Genomic DNA, 16,555 nt, shown 5'->3' with positions numbered 1-16,555 from the left:
TGTTTTAGTGTCTGGAGTCCTAGGTTTTTAATATATTCTTTAGTTATTTTAAATGAAATGCCTTTTTCTATCTCATCCTGCTGGGTTTTGTTGGCAATATATAAAAAGGCTAATAATTTTTGTGAGTTTATTTTATATCCTATTACTTTGTTGGTTACTGTTTCAATTAGTTTTTATTTGGCTCATTGAGTTCTTTAAACAAACCATCATGTCATTTGCAGAACAAAATAATTTTGTTTCCTCTTTGCCTATGGTTATTCCCTGAATTTATTTTATTTTCTTATTTCTAGAACTATGTCAAATAAGAGTAGTGATAGTGGGCATCCCTGCTTTACCCCTGATGTTATTGGAAAAGCTTCTAGAGTTTCTTTATTACAGATAATGCTAGCACTTGTTTTTAGGTAGATACTATTCAACACGTTAAGGAATAGCCTGTTTATTCCTGTTTTTGTTTTAATGTTTTTGACATAAACAGGTATTGTGGGGTTTATTCCAAAAGTTTTTCTCTATGGTTTCATATAATCATGTGAATGTTATTATATTGTTATTAATATAATCTATAATGTTTATAGTTTTCCAAACATTGAACCAAGGGCAGCTAGGTGATGCAGTGGATAGAGTACCAGTCCTGGACTCAGGAAGACTCATCTTTGTGGGTTAAATTCCAGCCTCAGACACTAGCTGTGTGATTCTGGGAAAGTCACTTGACCTTATTTGCCTCAGCTTCCTCATCTGTAAAATAAGCTAGAGAAGGAAATAGCAAACCACTTCAGTATCTTTGCCAAGAAGACCCCAAAAGGGGTTATGAAGAGTCAGACACAACTAATAAAAGACTGAACAACGACAATATTGAATCAACACTGCATTCCTGACAGAATGACAATTTATGCAATATTAGAATGAATTATTTTTTAAATGTTTGATAGAATTAACTTGCAAATCTGTTTCAGTTCTTTAGAGACTGTTCTATTTCCTATCTTGTCATACAGGAACACCAGTAGAAAGTTGGTGTTTAAAAGATGGCCCTTTGTGTCCACAGAAAACTTGGGATCATTCAAGAAGTTTTACAATTTCCTGAAAACAATCCAGCCCATTCTCCCCTTTCTGTTTAACTCCTACTTCAATTTGTTATCCATTTATAGTTTGTACCGGTTATATAGACTAATAGATAAGCTCTATAGATTTTCCATGTAAATATATGTCATAATCTGAGAGACAGACATTCATAATGGCCTTTCTTATATGGATGGTCAGGCTAAACTCTTTGAACAGTTATAGATCTCTTCCAAGAGGCTCTTCAGTGCACCATGTATTGATGTGTATGACGATACAATGTTCTTCAAAAACAATAACATCTGTAGGCTCTCACCATCCACAGAGAATCCCCATTTACTTTCCGCATTGTCCCAGTGGCAAATGTATCAAGGGACGAGAGACCTTCTTGTTTTATGCCTACATTTTATGATGACTATAATTTCTACTGTTGCATTTTATAAGAAGGACATAGATAGGCATCTAGTTGGAAAAGAGCCTTGGTGTCATTGGTGGTGGAAAAGGTGGCATTTTGCTCTACTGATTCAAATACTTTTAATAATCAACAAAGAACATAGTAAGATCTTATATTCTTTACATTTTTCAAGCAATTTTGAATGGTAAAGATACTCATTTTCAAATATCGCTTATGAAACTCTGCTTGTTCCCCACAAATCTGAAAATTGAGCATACTCTTGAAGATTATGTATAGTTAGGAAAGCAGGTATAGGTTGATAGTTGTTGATGTTGTCTTAGTCAATTTTTTAAAACATATTTTTGGTATGCTCTCCTGATTCAAACCTTGCATGTTGACTGCAGCCCTCCCACAATTGCATTTTCTTCAGCATGGATCTCCTCTACATACACTTAGTCCATCCACTCGGACTGCTTTTCCTATCTTTGTATTCATTGATGTCATTTCTAACTCCCCTAGGAACATATCCTGGATTACGTTAGGGTCCAAGTATGGACCATTAAGGTTCCCTTACTGGTGAAAAGTTTGCTATAGTATTCATTAAAGATCATTTCCATTTTTCTTCTATTTGTTGTCCTTTCATTTTAGTCTTCAAATACCTTTTGGATGACTTTGCTGAGCTGGATTTCTTGCAAAAGTTTCATTAAATTACCTTTACTGTCTACTACTTTACTTACTACTCCTGCTTTAAAAGATTAGAGTGCTAATAATTGTCCACCATCCTTTGTAAAAATTTTGAAAAAAAATTCTAGTCTAAATTGCCTTCGGCAAATGAAGAAGTTACCTTTGGCCCCCATCTCCTTCAACTTGGCAAGTAAGTAAAATGCTTGCTAAATTAAGCATTTTCTGGACTCTTGGTTTTCTTGTTGTGACAATAGTCACAGTCATTAGTCTTCTGTATAAAAGAAATTTTCATTATACTTAATCTCATTTTGTATCCCCATTTCCCACTTTTCATTGTTGATTATTTGTTTAACTAATCTAGGATTAAGTTGTTTAAATAGGATGTCATACTTTTTTCATTATTATACTCTTTGCTTTTTAATAATTTTTATCTTTGTTTAACATGACTGATTGTATACAAATAACTGATTCAAAATAACTTTATACCACTAACATATTTTTCTATCCATTAACATAAAATCCGTTTCATTTTTTGCAATGTTATTTGTTGCTCACCATGTGCAGAACCTTACTATGTCTTTTCTTGAAGTAAATGTTTGTGGTATACAGGCATGAAGTTTCTATAAAATTTACAAGTTTTTGGCTTCTCTCATCCCTTTTTCTTGAAATATGCTTTCTCATATACATTTCACTGTCTTTACTTTTTTTTTCACTTTTATTGAAGTTAGTAAGTACCAGAATATATGCTGCTTTACTTTGAGGGCCTTATCAAGGTCTTTGTAGAATTTCTTTACCTACCTCTTCATCCTCAACAATCAACATTTGCCCCAAAGTTACAATTATTGTCATGGTGGTCTTTCTGCAAGCACTTATCAGTACTGCAATACCAGATGACCAGATGTCCCATGAAATGACATTCCTTGGATGGGGCGGGGGTGCAGCTAGGTGGCAAAGTGAATAGAATGCTGAGACTGAAGTTAGAAAGAATCATCTTCCTGAGTTCAAATCTAGCCTCAGACACTTACTAACTTGTCACTTAACTCTATTTGTCTCAGTTTCCTTATCTGTAAAATGAGCCGGAAAAGGAAATGGCAAACCATGCCAGTATCTTTGCCAAGAAAATCCCAAATGGGGTCACCAAGAGTCAGACCTGCCTGAACAATAACAATGCTACTGCCTTTGGCTATGCTATAAGACCAACTCCTTTCTTTGCCTCTTCAAGGTGTACTAGGGCTTATCTTCCATTTATATATTTCTCTAGTTTCTTTTATACTAAGAATTTCAAGATTGATATGATTCAGCTCCTCTAGTAGTCATATGCTAAGCGGGGATCTGGAGAGAAGAAGTGGTTTTCATACAGCTATTGTGGGAGTTGATAGAGGTAAAGCTGAGTAGCAGTGAATGCCCAATTGAGGTTACATAATATAAATTTATAGTAGTTTAAATCAGCTTGGTTTTCTCCATTAATACTCAGTATTCTCTATGATCATTATTGCTAATAATGATAATTGTGGGTTCCTCTAATCAACCATTATTACAACAGATGTTTTGAAATAATTCTGTGAAGTCTCACTGCTAGGTATGTTGCTACTGTTGCTTCCTTTTTAATAACAGGAAAATGAGAGTAAACACTGGGACAGATGGCATACAAGATAGGGGACATTTGGTTAGTCTTAACCCTGGTGTTTTTTTAAAACATATATTGTTTATGGTAACATACTACAATCCACTTACATGCCCATTTCCCCTTTAAGTCATCTGCAATGTTGATTCTGAGATTGTGGTGTTCCATGGTTCACAGACACGTTGCACAACCCCAAGAATATTGGTATTAAAGAGATCATCTTCTGAAGCACTGAGCACTTGGGGTGGACTCAGAGTACTATGCAATTCCCCAAATGTCATCTGGCCTAAGCACTGCCTGGCATATACATATGTACACACATGCATATATACACACATACATACATATATATATGTGTGTGTGTGTGTATGTGTCTGGTTAATACACTTTCTTTTCAGTGTGGTGTGTTGCTACCTGCAATCAAAAGATATGTGTCTGAATTCTGGTTTAGTTACTTCCTAGCTATATGACTTTGGGAAAAGTCACTTGAAAGTTTTCTTTCTCAACTGTAAAATAAGAGGGTTAGCCTAGGTCATCTTTGGAGTTCCTTCCAGCTCTAAATCTGTGTGAGAGAGATAGCAGTGTTTTGTGGATAGAGAGCTGTTCTTTCCAACCAGGAAGACTTAGGTTTAAATCTTACCTGTGACACATACTGGCTTTGGGACTCTGGGAAAATCACTTAATCTCTCAGTAGTCTAGTCAACTCTCTACTACAGTGAAGGTGCCTACTGGAATTGGTAGTGGGAGTTCCCCTCACCAGGGAATTTCCAGTAGCAATGAAATCACAGGTTTAGTCTCTATCCCTATTCATGATTGGCAACAATGGAGCAGAAAAGGAATGAGCAGCTTTCAGAGATTTGGTGAACAGCACCACATTTGCTCCTCTAGATCAGAACATTTGCAAACATCAGGATTGGTTTGATGAAAATGATGGGGAAATTCAGAGACTACTAAATGAAAAATGAGAACTCCACGGGTTTACCAACAGGGCAGTTCATCTGGCTCTAAGAAGGCAGTTTTTAATTCCATCAAAAATAAAGTATAAGTAAAGCTTAGAAAGATACAGAATTCTTGGCTCAGTAAGAAGGCTGATGAAATTCAGTTTTATACTAATAGTAACAACTCAAAGCACTTCTACAATTCCTTTAAGGATATATATGGGCCAAAGACCTTTGGTGCATCTCAATTACTCAGTGCTGATGGAGCCACACTGATCAGTGATAAGGACATGATCCTGGAGAGATGGGTCGACCACTTCCACACTGTTCTCAACAGACATCAATGCTGAAGCCATTAACCATATCTAAACTTCTAACTGAAAAAGAGGTTTTGAATGTCATTAGGCTCCTCTTGTGTGGCAAAGTGGCTGATGCTGATTCCATTCCAGCAGCGATCTACAAGGCAGGGGGTCCACTGCTCATGCAAAAGCTGATTGAAATCTTCTAGGTCATATGGCAAAAGGAGGTTATCCTCCAAGAGATCAAAGATGCCCCCATAGTCCATCTCTATATAGGTTGTCCTGTGACAATCACAAGGGGGTCTCTCTCTTAGTCATTGCTGGCAAGATTCTTGCCAGAGTCCTCCTTCATAGGCTGATCATTTGTCTGGGGGATGGTCATCTACCCAAGAGCCAGTACGCCTTCAGAAAGAGTTGAGGAACAGTTGATGCGGTGTTTGCTGCCCAACAGCTCTGGGAGAAATACCAGGAGCAGAACAGAGGTCTGTATACAATGTTCATCAATCTGACCAAGGCCTTTGATACCGTCAGCCATGAGGGCTTATGGAAGATCATGTTGAGATTAATTAGTATTGTATACCAGTTTCATGATGGCATGCTTGCACAGGTTCTGGAAAATGGATGATCCTGTCACAGTTTTTCAGTCATCGATGGAATGAAATGGGGCTGTGTGCTTGCTCCCATGCTTTTTAGCATAACATTTTCCTTGATGTTGTCAGATGCCTTCAGCAAGGACGAAAAATGGCATCAAAGTCTGCTATTTCCCTGAAGTTGTTATTAAAGTTGAAAAGGCTATAAGCCAAGACCAAAGTTGAGGGAGAGCTGATGTGAGACTTTTGGTTTGCAGGTGATTGTGCACTCCAGGCAACCTCTGAACTGAGATGCAAGCCAGTATGGATCAATTCTTTGCCTCTTGTGCTAATTTTGGCCTGACAATTAACACTAAGAAAACAGAGGCTCTCCACTAGCAAGCACCATACCATTCATGCACGGAACCATTGGTTACAGCACATGGAGACATTTTGAATGTCGTGGATATGTTCACTTATCTTGGCAGTATACTTATCTTGGATGGACACATAGATGAACAGTCTATCAGTACCATGCCAAGAAACTGAATCACTTCCATCTGAATTGTCTTAGAAGATCCTGAAGATCGCCTGGCAAGATAGGATACCAGATACTGAGGTCCTTTCTCAAGCTGAATGGCCAAGCACTCAAACTCCGTTGCAGAATGCAACTCTGATGGGCTGGTCGTATTGTTCAAATGCCAAATGTACATTTGCCAAAAAGACTATTTTATGGAGAACTCACACAAGGCAAGCACTCACATGTAGTTCAGAAGAAGTGCTACAAGGACACTACCAAGATCTCTCTGTAGAACTTTAGTACTGATTGTAAGACACAGGAGACATTGGTACAGGACGGTCCAACATGATGTACCTGTATCAATGACCATGCTATGCTCTATGAGCAAAGAATTGCGGTAGCTCAAAAGAAACATGAGATGAGGAAATTTAGAGACATTTCCATTCCAAATGTTTAAAGGAATTGTGCCTGATCTGTGGTAAACCTTGTAGAGCTCCTGTTGGTCAGATCAGCCACAGTGGGACATACTGTACTTTGACCTGACATCATGATGTTATTCTGGTCTTTGGTAGGATGGACAACAACAATACTAACGGACCCAATAAGCTAACTGTTGTTTGCCAGCCCAAACTCAAATCCTTTCCACCTTAATAGAAATTGTCACAGCACTTGCCCTTTGCTGATATTGTCTTCAGGAATATATGGATATATCTGATACAAGATTAGTTGAGAACTTTAGTGGTGATAATCATTTAATATCAATTTGGTAACTTCAATAAGGGCCAGAGCCTGAGCTAATAATCAACCAGAAGAAGAGCCAGAACTGATTAACCAGAAGAAGAATCTGAACCTAAAGATCTCTTTGTTCTCTGAGTAAACCCAGAGATTACCTCTGGCTATGTCACAACAAGGCCAGATCCAGCTGGCTTAAGAGCATTCTTTCCTCTTTCCATCTCATCCTCTGTTAAGGATGAGACCCTTTAACCCAAGACACTATCTTTAATAATGTGACTTCTTCTTTTATGGGCATATACTATGTTACGGCAATGTTAATGGTAAATTAAACACAGAAACGCTGGGCTGTAGTTTCAATTAACCCTTGTCAACTCTCTTATCTTATTGTATTTACTACCTATTCAGTTTAGAAAAATCCTTTCTTGTATCATGGTTAAACATACATGGAGATCATAAAATTGAGTAACAATAACATGCTGAGTTGCTACTGTTCTAAAAATGTATTTAAACCTCATTCTTCCGTTCAGGCAGTCAGATTTCATCTGGCTCCATTTGTGTATGTATCTGCTAGCTTTAAGGAAATAAACAATATGAATTCACACATCACGTAGTTTGTTTGCCTCCAACCAGACTTTCAGGTCCACAGTGGAGATTGGCCACAGTTATTTTAAGATGATACCACTGTTGCAGATTTGATTACTGATACAACTTTTTTTTTTTTTACCTAGTTGAGTTTTTAAATAGCTCTACCAAAGAAATTGCAGGTCTAGCCCCTGTCCAGCTCTAAACCTATGAATAATTTGGGGAGATATCTAGTCAAGAATAACTTATTAAGAGCTTACTATGTTCCAAGTACTGTGCCAAGGCACTAGGGGTATGAAGAAAAGCACAGAAACCCTCTGCCCTCCACTACCTCATAATCTAGTAGGGGAGACAAACATACAAACAACTACCTAGGAACCAGATATATGCAGCACAAATTGAAGGTAATCTCAAATGGAAGACATTAGCCTCAAGGGGTGCCAGAAAGGGGGCTAGAAGGATGAAGGACAGCTTTCAAGGCTGCATTTTATTATGCTACCAAGTCAGATACTATTTAAGAAAAAATACACATAGGGAATCTTTACGTCCTTTATGCCTCTCGGTAGGGCATTCTGAGGTAGAAAACCCTCTGCTAGTTTCCGCACAGCAATGTAAGTGGTTTCCCAAGGGTTTTGGACCTGGGGGCAGTTATCAGGGTCACAGTCTATCACAAATGGGGGCTGGGAAGGACGTGGCCCTGAGCTGCAGGATATGGGCCGGACAACTCCAGGACTCCAGGTGGGGTACGTGCGGGGGCGGCGGGGGGAACCTCCCACTTTCCTGGGCTTCTCCAGCAGGAGAAGGCAGAGAGCTCGGGGGCGGGGCGGAAGGGAGGGGGGAAGAGTAAAGGGGTGGGAGGTGAAGGTCACGTGTGGCTGATTTCCAGAATTAGAAGGTTGGCCTCCTAGAGGTCTGGGCTAATCCATTAAGTTGTCGGGGGTTGCGGGGGGAGACACCCTATCTTCAGAAAGACCATCTAAATCTAGTCGAGCTCCCCGAATCTCGGATAACAGGGATGATTTAAAAGGAGTGAGGAGGTCAAGGAAGGTTATGCAGATCATGTGACGTGAGATTTTTAAGGGAAGGAGGAGATGTTGGGGAGGGGCCGGATTAGGTCACTTAAGGTGGCGAGGGTGGGGGCCATGGGGTGATGTGAGCAAGGCGAGGACTGGCGGGTGACGTTCGGATGACGTGTATTTATCGTCTTCCCTCCCCCGTCTTGGAACTTCACGTCCGGTGGTGAGCCCCTTCCGCCTAGCTTCCGGTAGGGGCGAAGCATCCTGGAGTCCTGGCAGCCTCACTTCCGTTCAAGTTGCAGTTGCAGCTTCCCGTTTCCGTCTTCCCTAAGGGAGAGTAGAGAATTGTCTCTGTACGCATGTGCAGAATCCTCGCCGGAGGGGGAGGGGCTGGAGTTGTAGGATTGGGAGGAGTAGGAGGGAATTACAACCTGTGGAACGTTGAGGGGTCCCAGTGGCCGGATTCTTCCCATTGGCTATAGGAAGTGGAGGGGGGCGGAGCCTGGGGCACTGGGGACTTGGAGGGGGTCCCGGGGGTGGGTTGGGGAAGAGGGGGGTGGTGGAGGGGGTCAGTGTTTTATTTTGGGAAGTTCAGAGGCCTTGAGGTTTGGGCCAATCCGTGAGACCCCCACCAGGTGCGGGGGGGTGGCGTGGGGAAAACCCGGGTCAGCATGCGGGACCGGACCCACGAGCTGAGACAGGTAAGACTGAAGTGGGAGCCAGCGACCTGACGCCGGGATGCCGGTGGGAAAAGCACTGGGCGGCATCCGAGCGGCGTCCGTACCATGGGGGTCCCAGGGCACCTGACTTTTGGCATCTGCAGGGGGAGGACGCCCCACAAGAGGATGAGAGGGTGTAGACGTTGGGTGAGGGGGCTGGGCGGGGGTCCCATCAGTGACTCCGGACCTTATAGGGGGATGACAGCTCTGATGATGAGGGGAAAGAGCGAGTGGCCCTGGTCGTGCATCCGGGCACCGCCAAGTTGGGGAACCCCGATGAGGAATTCTTCCAGAAGGTAAAGATGGGGAGGGGGCACCAGGAGGTGCGATGTGCTGCACGGGGTGGAGCGGCTTCCCGGAGGACTCTCAGGGAGGTTGGAATGCCTGGGTTTGGAGGAGGGAGGGAAGAAGAGGAAGCACGAAGCCTGGAACCTAGCGTGGGGAGGGGGTCCCCGTTGCTTCTCGTACCGCTCCCTCTTTCCCAGGTCCGGGGCATCCGACAAACCATGGGGAGACTGGAGAACAAAGTCAAGGAATTGGAGAAGCAGCAAATCACGATCCTCGCCACGCCTCTTCCCGAGGAGAGTGAGTGAGGGCCGAGGGCGCATGCTCACTCCCCGTCCCTTAGGGATTATGGGCTTTGTAGTACCCCACCTGCACTAGTGGGAGGGCTCTCCCAGGTGCACGGAGAGTCCGCGCAGCCTCCTGGACCCCTGTTACTGGAGCTGTCTTGAAATCATGCTTTTCTCCGATTCCTACCCTTGCCTCCAATTCAGGCATGAAGCAAGATCTCCAAAATCTCAGAGAAGAGATAAAACAATTGGGGAAGGAGATTCGGACTCAGCTGAAGGGTAAGTGCCGGTTGGCTATTCTGCCAGGGTTCTGGGAAGAAACCTGAGGCTAGAGGCAGGTCCCCTAAGCCCATTGCCCTGTCCCTCCTTTGTCCTTTAACAGCCATTGATCCCCAGAAGGAGGAAGCAGATGAAAACTGTAATTCTGTCAACATAAGGATGAGAAAGACCCAGGTGCGTCGGTCCTTTCCAGAACCCTAGCATTAATTTTTTAAATTAATTTTTTTCAATTAACAAAAATACGTTTTTTTCTCCCACCTCCCTCCTATTGGGGGAGGGAGAACAAAGAAAAACAAAATCCTTGTAACACATATGCATAGTCAAGGAAAACCAATTCTTACGTTGCTCATGTTTAAAAGAAAGTCTCATTCTGCACCTCGAATCCATCATCTCTCAGAAGTTGTGTAAATCGCTTCTTGGTGGGTCTTTGCATTGATCAGAGTTCAGAGACAAAATTGGTTGCCTCTAACTTGTGGTTATTGTGTAAATTGTTCTCTGCCGAATTTTGGCCTTTCATTAAATGTTTCCTGAAGGCCAAGCTCTGGGGAAGGGGTGTAAGGGGGGGTGGGGGGGGGGCAGGATTTTTAATGCCTTGTCCTGGGGCTGCTTGCAGTTTTAGATGATGTGTCAAACCTAGAACAACACTGGGCTGTAGATATGCTGAATGTCTAAGTGATTAAATGCTGTAAAGACCTCTTTGCTGGCTGTGTTGATCAGAGAGGGGGACTTGAGTTGGACCATGAAAGCTGTGGATACGACCTAGACAAGAGAGGGGTGTAGGATGACAAACTAGTTGGGGGAACAAAGTTTGTAAATGTGCTGTCAGGAATACCCCTGCCTTGTTCAGGGGACAGTTAAGTTAAACACTCTGTCAGAAGTGGAAGGCTAGTTCTGGGAATCATTAGAAGATAAAGCTGAAAAAAGTAGGTTGGGCCCAGATCATCGAAGGCTTTAAGTTCTAGCCCGAGGATTTTTTACTTTATCTTGAACTCTTGAACTTTAGCTTGAAAGCAGTCATTGAAGAAGGTTCTTGAGCTGTGGAATCAAATGATGATAGCTGGATTTTTGGGAAGGATTAATCTGCTTATGTGAGGTGCGTTGGTGGGAAAGGGAGAGACTGAAAGCAGAGGTGCTCTTTAGAAAATGGTTGTGACAGACCAGGTATGAAGTGAGCTGGCTCATGTGGAGGGCAGTGATGAGAGCAGTGTGATGAGAGCACAGACATCAGTCTTCTGATTCCCGACTAGGCCTTCCTTGACTGACATTCCATCCTCTGCTCTCCCTATACCCTTCTACCCACAGCATGGAATCTTATCCCAACAATTTGTTGAGCTCATCAACAAATGTAATGCGATGCAGTCAGAATATCGGGAAAAGAACGTAGAACGGATCCAGAGGCAGCTAAAGATCAGTGAGCACTGGGGAGTGGGGGGAGGGCAGGTGGAAAGGGTGAGGGGACACTGAGCTGTGGAAGGAGCGGCATCCTTGGAAGTAAAAGGGCAGAGTTGGGGGCAGCCCGGGTTTAAATGGGAACAATACAGCAAGCCTTGGATCTAAAATGGTCAGTCAGAATGCTGAGCATTTAAGTAAGGGCATGATCTTTCCCCCCTCCCCCACTCCCCTTCCCAGCCAATGCTGGAATGGTGTCAGAAGAAGAGCTGGAGCAGATGCTGGAAAGTGGACAAAGTGAAGTGTTTGTGTCCAATGTGAGTCTGTCAGATTTCTTCTGGGTAGGGTCTGTTGGTATTCTCTTCTCCTACTGAAGGAAAACTGGTATGAAATAGCACTTTAGTTCTCTGAGGTTAAAGAGGTGGGTTAGCACTTCATGCCCTGCTTCAGTCTTCCTCCTTCCTCCCTGGTTTTACCTTCTCCCTTGTTTTAATCCACTCATTCACAGGACATCATGGGTTAGAGTATGGGCAGCCAAGGTAGTGTCTGTATGTCCATGTCTTCTGTTTCACTGCACCTCTAGAGCTCTAAGGATATCACCGTACTGATGGAGCACTTTGGGGGATGGGGTGATATTTATATGCTCGCCTCCATTCTTCTCTGACCTAGATCCTGAAGGACACACAAATGACGCGGCAGGCATTAAATGAAATCTCCACCCGACATGGGGAAATCCAACAGCTTGAACGAAGCATCCGGGAACTTCATGAAATCTTCACCTTTCTGGCCACTGAAGTGGAGATGCAGGTGGGAAACTACCAGTTCCCTGCTAGCCCTCAGTAGAGCTAAGATTCCACTTTGCCATGGCCTCACCTCCTTATAGCTTTGCCTTTATTCAGAGCCCTGTCACCTAGATTCTTTTCTCCCTCCCCATCTACCCATCTTTAAGGGTCCTTCTAGACTCATTCCCCACCCACCTAATTTATTAAGCTATGTGCTAAGTATGTGCATGGTACCCTAGGGGGATGGGGAGGTGTTCGTTTCACTCCCTACCCCCCTTACGGACTTACAAATTCGACAAACATTAAGGACCAACTAAGTGGGAGGCACGAAGCTGAGTGCTGTAGATACAAAAATGAATCTGAAAAAATACGCTGCTCTCACAGAGCATACAATCTATGGGCAGAAGGACGTGTACACAAACAACTACATTAAGATAGAAAGTGGGATATATACAAAGGAAATGATTGGACAAAGTACTCTGAGAAATATGAGTAGGGAGACGTCACTTTCATGGGAGTGGGGGAGTGGTTAGGGAGGTATGACATTAAGGAAGGCTTTTTGGAGGAGGCACCATCAAGTTGGACCTAAAAGGAAGTGAAGGGTCTCCAGTAATTGGAGATTGGAGGAAAGGAAGAGAATCTAAGAATAGAAGATGGGGTGAAGGAAGTTGAGGAGACAGGTGAGAGGGCCAGACTGGAATGGGGGTAGAGATGTTGATCTGGAATGTAGAATAAGTGAGATGAAATAGTATGAGATAGGGCTGGTGTAGTTGATTGAATCTAGATGAAGTGCCTTGGATACTAGAGTCAAGACTTTTGTAATTTACTATGTAGGCAGTGGATGGGAGCCATTGAAGGTTTTTGTGAGTAGAACAGTAGTGTGAATGTAGTGGTGCATCAGGAAGATTTAGATTGGAGGTTAAATTAGAGGCAGGAAGACCCTGTCAGGAGTGATGACCATAGTTTAGGAGTGAAGAGATGAGGACCAGTAGCTAGTGTTGTGACCATAGGAGTGAAGAAGGAATGGACGGATGCAAGAGATATTTTGGAGTTTAGTGGAAAGAACTTGGCAGTTGATTGGATGGGTGAAGCAATAGAGAAAACTTCAAGGTTATCAGCTAGGACAGGTCTATTGGGGAAAATCTGTTCAGTTTTAGATATATTGAATTTGAGGTCCCCAAAGAGAAAGTGCAGCCAGTGGAACTGGAACTGTAAGGAGAGATTGGAGATATAAATATAGATTTGGGTCTCCCGAGTTCACGGCGTGCCACCTTGCCTACCCGCCCTGCAGTCCTTTACCCGCTACCTGGCCCCGTGCCCTTGCCTCTCTCCCCGCGCCCCGCTCTCCTTCCTGCCTACCGACCCCTCGCAGACATGTCCGAGAGTCCCACATACGCGTCCTTCTTTGGCGTCATGGGCGCCTCGTCCGCCATGATCTTCAGCGCTTTTGGTGCGGCTTATGGCACAGCAAAAAGTGGCACTGGTATTGCAGCCATGTCAGTCATGTGACCTGAGCTGATCATGAAGTCAATCATTCCTGTCGTCATGGCTGGTATCATCACTATCTATGGTCTGGTGGTGGCTGTTCTCATTGCCAACTCTCTGACACCAACAATCACACTGTTCAAGAGCTTTCTTCAGCTGGGAGCAGGCCTCAGCGTGGGCCTGAGCGGGCTGGCAGCTGGCTTTGCCATTGGCATTGTAGGTGATGCTGGTATTCGGGGGACAGCGCAGCAGCCCCGACTGTTCGTGGGGATGATCCTGATTCTGATCTTTGCTGAGGTGCTTGGGCTATACGGCCTGATTGTGGCCCTCATTCTCTCTACAAAGTAGACCTTCTTTTCCCATTCTTCCCAGTGCCCCATCTCCCACTCCCCCCACTGACCCCTTCAGCCACAGAGTATGATGTAAAGACCCGTCTTGAACCACCCCATACCTCCCAATTCGCTCCGGAACGAATGGCCTGACACCTGGTGCAGTTGTCCCGTCGGTAGTTGGTCTTGTAAATGCGCAATGTCTTAGTGACTCTTCTGTCTGTGTCGCACCGCACTGGATTGGATGGTGCCTGAACTGGGCCCGGCTGGGGCTGAGGCCTCCTGGGATCGGCCAGGCAGCCGTGCAATCTCCCTACCCATTTGCCGTTAGTACTCTGTGTATAAAGATGAATTAGATTGTCATTTTTCTCTTCACTGGATGTTTATTTATAAAGATTTGACATGTTCATAACGTTTATGGAGCAAGAATTTTCAATTTCCCATGCTATATATTAATCTTAAATATAGGTAGATTATTGCACTGTGGGGTTAAATGTCAAGTGCTGAGAATTCCTTGGATGTGATAATTTGAAATTCAAGATTGCTGTAGCGTCCTGGTAGTAGTAAGAATAGTATGATTTGGGAACATGTTGAACATGTGTTTCCAGTGGTGCTGTGTAGCATGGGGCCAGGGCTCACGGTGATGTTTCCAAATAAAATTCTGACTGGAAAAAAATAAATAAATATAGATTTGGGAATCATTCATGTAGAGGGAATGATTGAGATCACCAATCAAAAGAGTATAAAGAGAAAAGGGAAGACAGCTGAAAATAAAACCTTAATGAAGACATCTCCACTTAGAAGATGGAAGTATAATAGCAAGACGGTGGAGAGGTAGAACCCTGCCGATGCAGTGTGCCAGAAGCCCAAAGAGGAGATGGCCAACAGCGTCAAATGCACACAATGATATTCAGCATTTGAGTGGTCCTTCTAGGAGGAACAGAATTGTTGTGTAATGAATGGAAAGATCCCTTCATTTACAGTCATATGACCTGGTTCATATTCTGATTCTGCAACTACTTGTGACTAGTGAGTGACAACTTGTCTAGACCTCAGTTTCCTCTAAAAAGAGGCTGTTAGACTCTCACATCTCTTCCAGCTCTAAATCTGTGACTTCTGGCTTGGGGGAGGGCAAAATCAGGGAAGACTTCATGAAAAAGGTGGCATTGAGGCTGAATTGAAAAGAATGAATAGGATGTAGATTTGGAGATGGTAGTAGGGGATAAGGGGAAAACAGTTTGAACATCCAGAGGACTCTGAGGTCATCAATCTAGTTGTGCGTAGGAGATAAAGTGATTTAGGCCCTGAATGTGGAAGACTTGAATGCCAGAGTTAGGAGACTGGACTTTATCTCAGTCTGCTTTGATCTCTTCTCCTCAGCCCTGGCTCCTTCTTAAACTCTGTCCTTCCTCTTCCCTCCCTAGGGGGAGATGATTGACAGGATTGAGAAGAACATCCTCAGTTCAGCAGACTTTGTGGAGCGAGGTCAGGAGCATGTCAAATCTGCATTGGAGAGTCAGAAGAAGGCCAGGAAGGTGAGGGAAGACACTGCTACCGGAACCACCAAGAATCGCCTCCTCCTGTACCTGCTGGCCCCAGGCCATGCTCTAAGCTCTCTTTCCTCTCCTGCAGAAAAAGGTGGGGATTGTTATCTGTGTCGTCATTGCCGTCCTCATCCTTGCTTTAATCATTGGTCTCAGCGTAGGAACCTAATAGGACCTTCATCAACTGAGGTGAGCAGCCTTACATACTTGAGAACTGGTGTACTGTCCCTTCCCTCTTCTTTTCCCCCAAAGCTCCTGGACTTACCCCTTTTGAAGCCCAGGAATCCTATTCCAGGACTTCTACTCTGAAACAGCCATTTACCCAAAATCCAAGTCTTTTTTTTCTTGGAGTCCCTTGCTTAACATCCCCTGCTCTCCTTACTCCTCCAATTCCCAGAACCCTGGAATTTCCCCATCCCCACCCCCCACTTTCTCCATCTGACCCTCCTCTCCCTCCTTTCCCTTACAGGTGAGGGGGGAGACCTGGCTTTGGGGGATTCATGGAGCCTAAGAAAGAGGTCAACAGCACTGCCTCCTTCTTTATACCCCCCAAGAGCACAGTTAGGAGGCCCAGCTGGCAAAGGAGGCAGATGTTTTCCCTTGGAGGGGAGAAGTGGAGTGGGAGGAAGATGGGTGGCACCTGGAGCCCATTTTATCCCTGGTTCTACCCTCCAGAGGTCTCCTGCCCTCTGTACCCTCATTTTATTTTCCCCTTCATTCACCTGAGCTTCACTCCCCCATCCCTAGAATTCTATTCCAGCCCTTTCTATCCCTCGACTCCCCCCCTTCAGGGTGACTACCAGGTGGTTAAATGGGGTGGGGAAGCCTCAGAGTGAGGGCAGGAGCAGTGCTTGACCCTTGCTGGGCCTCAGCTCCAGCTTAAATGGATTTCTGGGTCCTAGGATCATCTGGGAAATTTTGTAAAAAATAAAGTTAAAACAGTGTATTATGTCTGTATGTGTCTGATTTTTGTAATCCCCTGGATTCTTTAGAACCCAAATGACACTTTTCCAGTATGTCAGTGCCCCTTTTTTTTTAACCT

General features: G+C 43.9%; 1 protein-coding gene and 1 pseudogene across 1 annotated transcript; both read left to right on the top strand.

The window, feature by feature from the left end:
• Positions 1 to 8,581: 8,581 nt before the first annotated feature.
• On the top strand, positions 8,582 to 16,462 carry STX4 (syntaxin 4). Its single transcript, XM_036741085.1, has 11 exons — positions 8,582 to 9,115; positions 9,328 to 9,429; positions 9,619 to 9,718; positions 9,910 to 9,984; positions 10,088 to 10,158; positions 11,287 to 11,395; positions 11,614 to 11,690; positions 12,043 to 12,180; positions 15,394 to 15,504; positions 15,602 to 15,702; positions 15,983 to 16,462. The coding sequence occupies exons 1-10, from the start codon at positions 9,086 to 9,088 to the stop codon at positions 15,680 to 15,682; spliced, it is 894 nt and encodes a 297-aa protein (XP_036596980.1). The 5' UTR covers positions 8,582 to 9,085; the 3' UTR covers positions 15,683 to 15,702; positions 15,983 to 16,462.
• On the top strand, positions 12,198 to 14,645 carry LOC118833705 (annotated as a pseudogene).
• Positions 16,463 to 16,555: the final 93 nt, after the last annotated feature.

This window comes from Trichosurus vulpecula, chromosome 1 (assembly GCF_011100635.1).
Source record: "Trichosurus vulpecula isolate mTriVul1 chromosome 1, mTriVul1.pri, whole genome shotgun sequence".
Lineage (NCBI taxonomy): Eukaryota > Metazoa > Chordata > Mammalia > Diprotodontia > Phalangeridae > Trichosurus > Trichosurus vulpecula.
Note: the sequence above shows the minus strand (reverse complement) of the source record. Positions and strands in the feature narration are given on the sequence as shown.

Excerpts from the sequence above, each read along its gene's own strand:
- STX4 (XM_036741085.1), top strand. The coding sequence starts at position 9,086 with ATGCGGGACCGGACCCACGAGCTGAGACAG. Across the intron at positions 9,719-9,909 it reads CACGCCTCTTCCCGAGGAGA|GCATGAAGCAAGATCTCCAA; the intron begins GTGAGTGAGGGC and ends CCTCCAATTCAG. Across the intron at positions 12,181-15,393 it reads CCACTGAAGTGGAGATGCAG|GGGGAGATGATTGACAGGAT; the intron begins GTGGGAAACTAC and ends TTCCCTCCCTAG.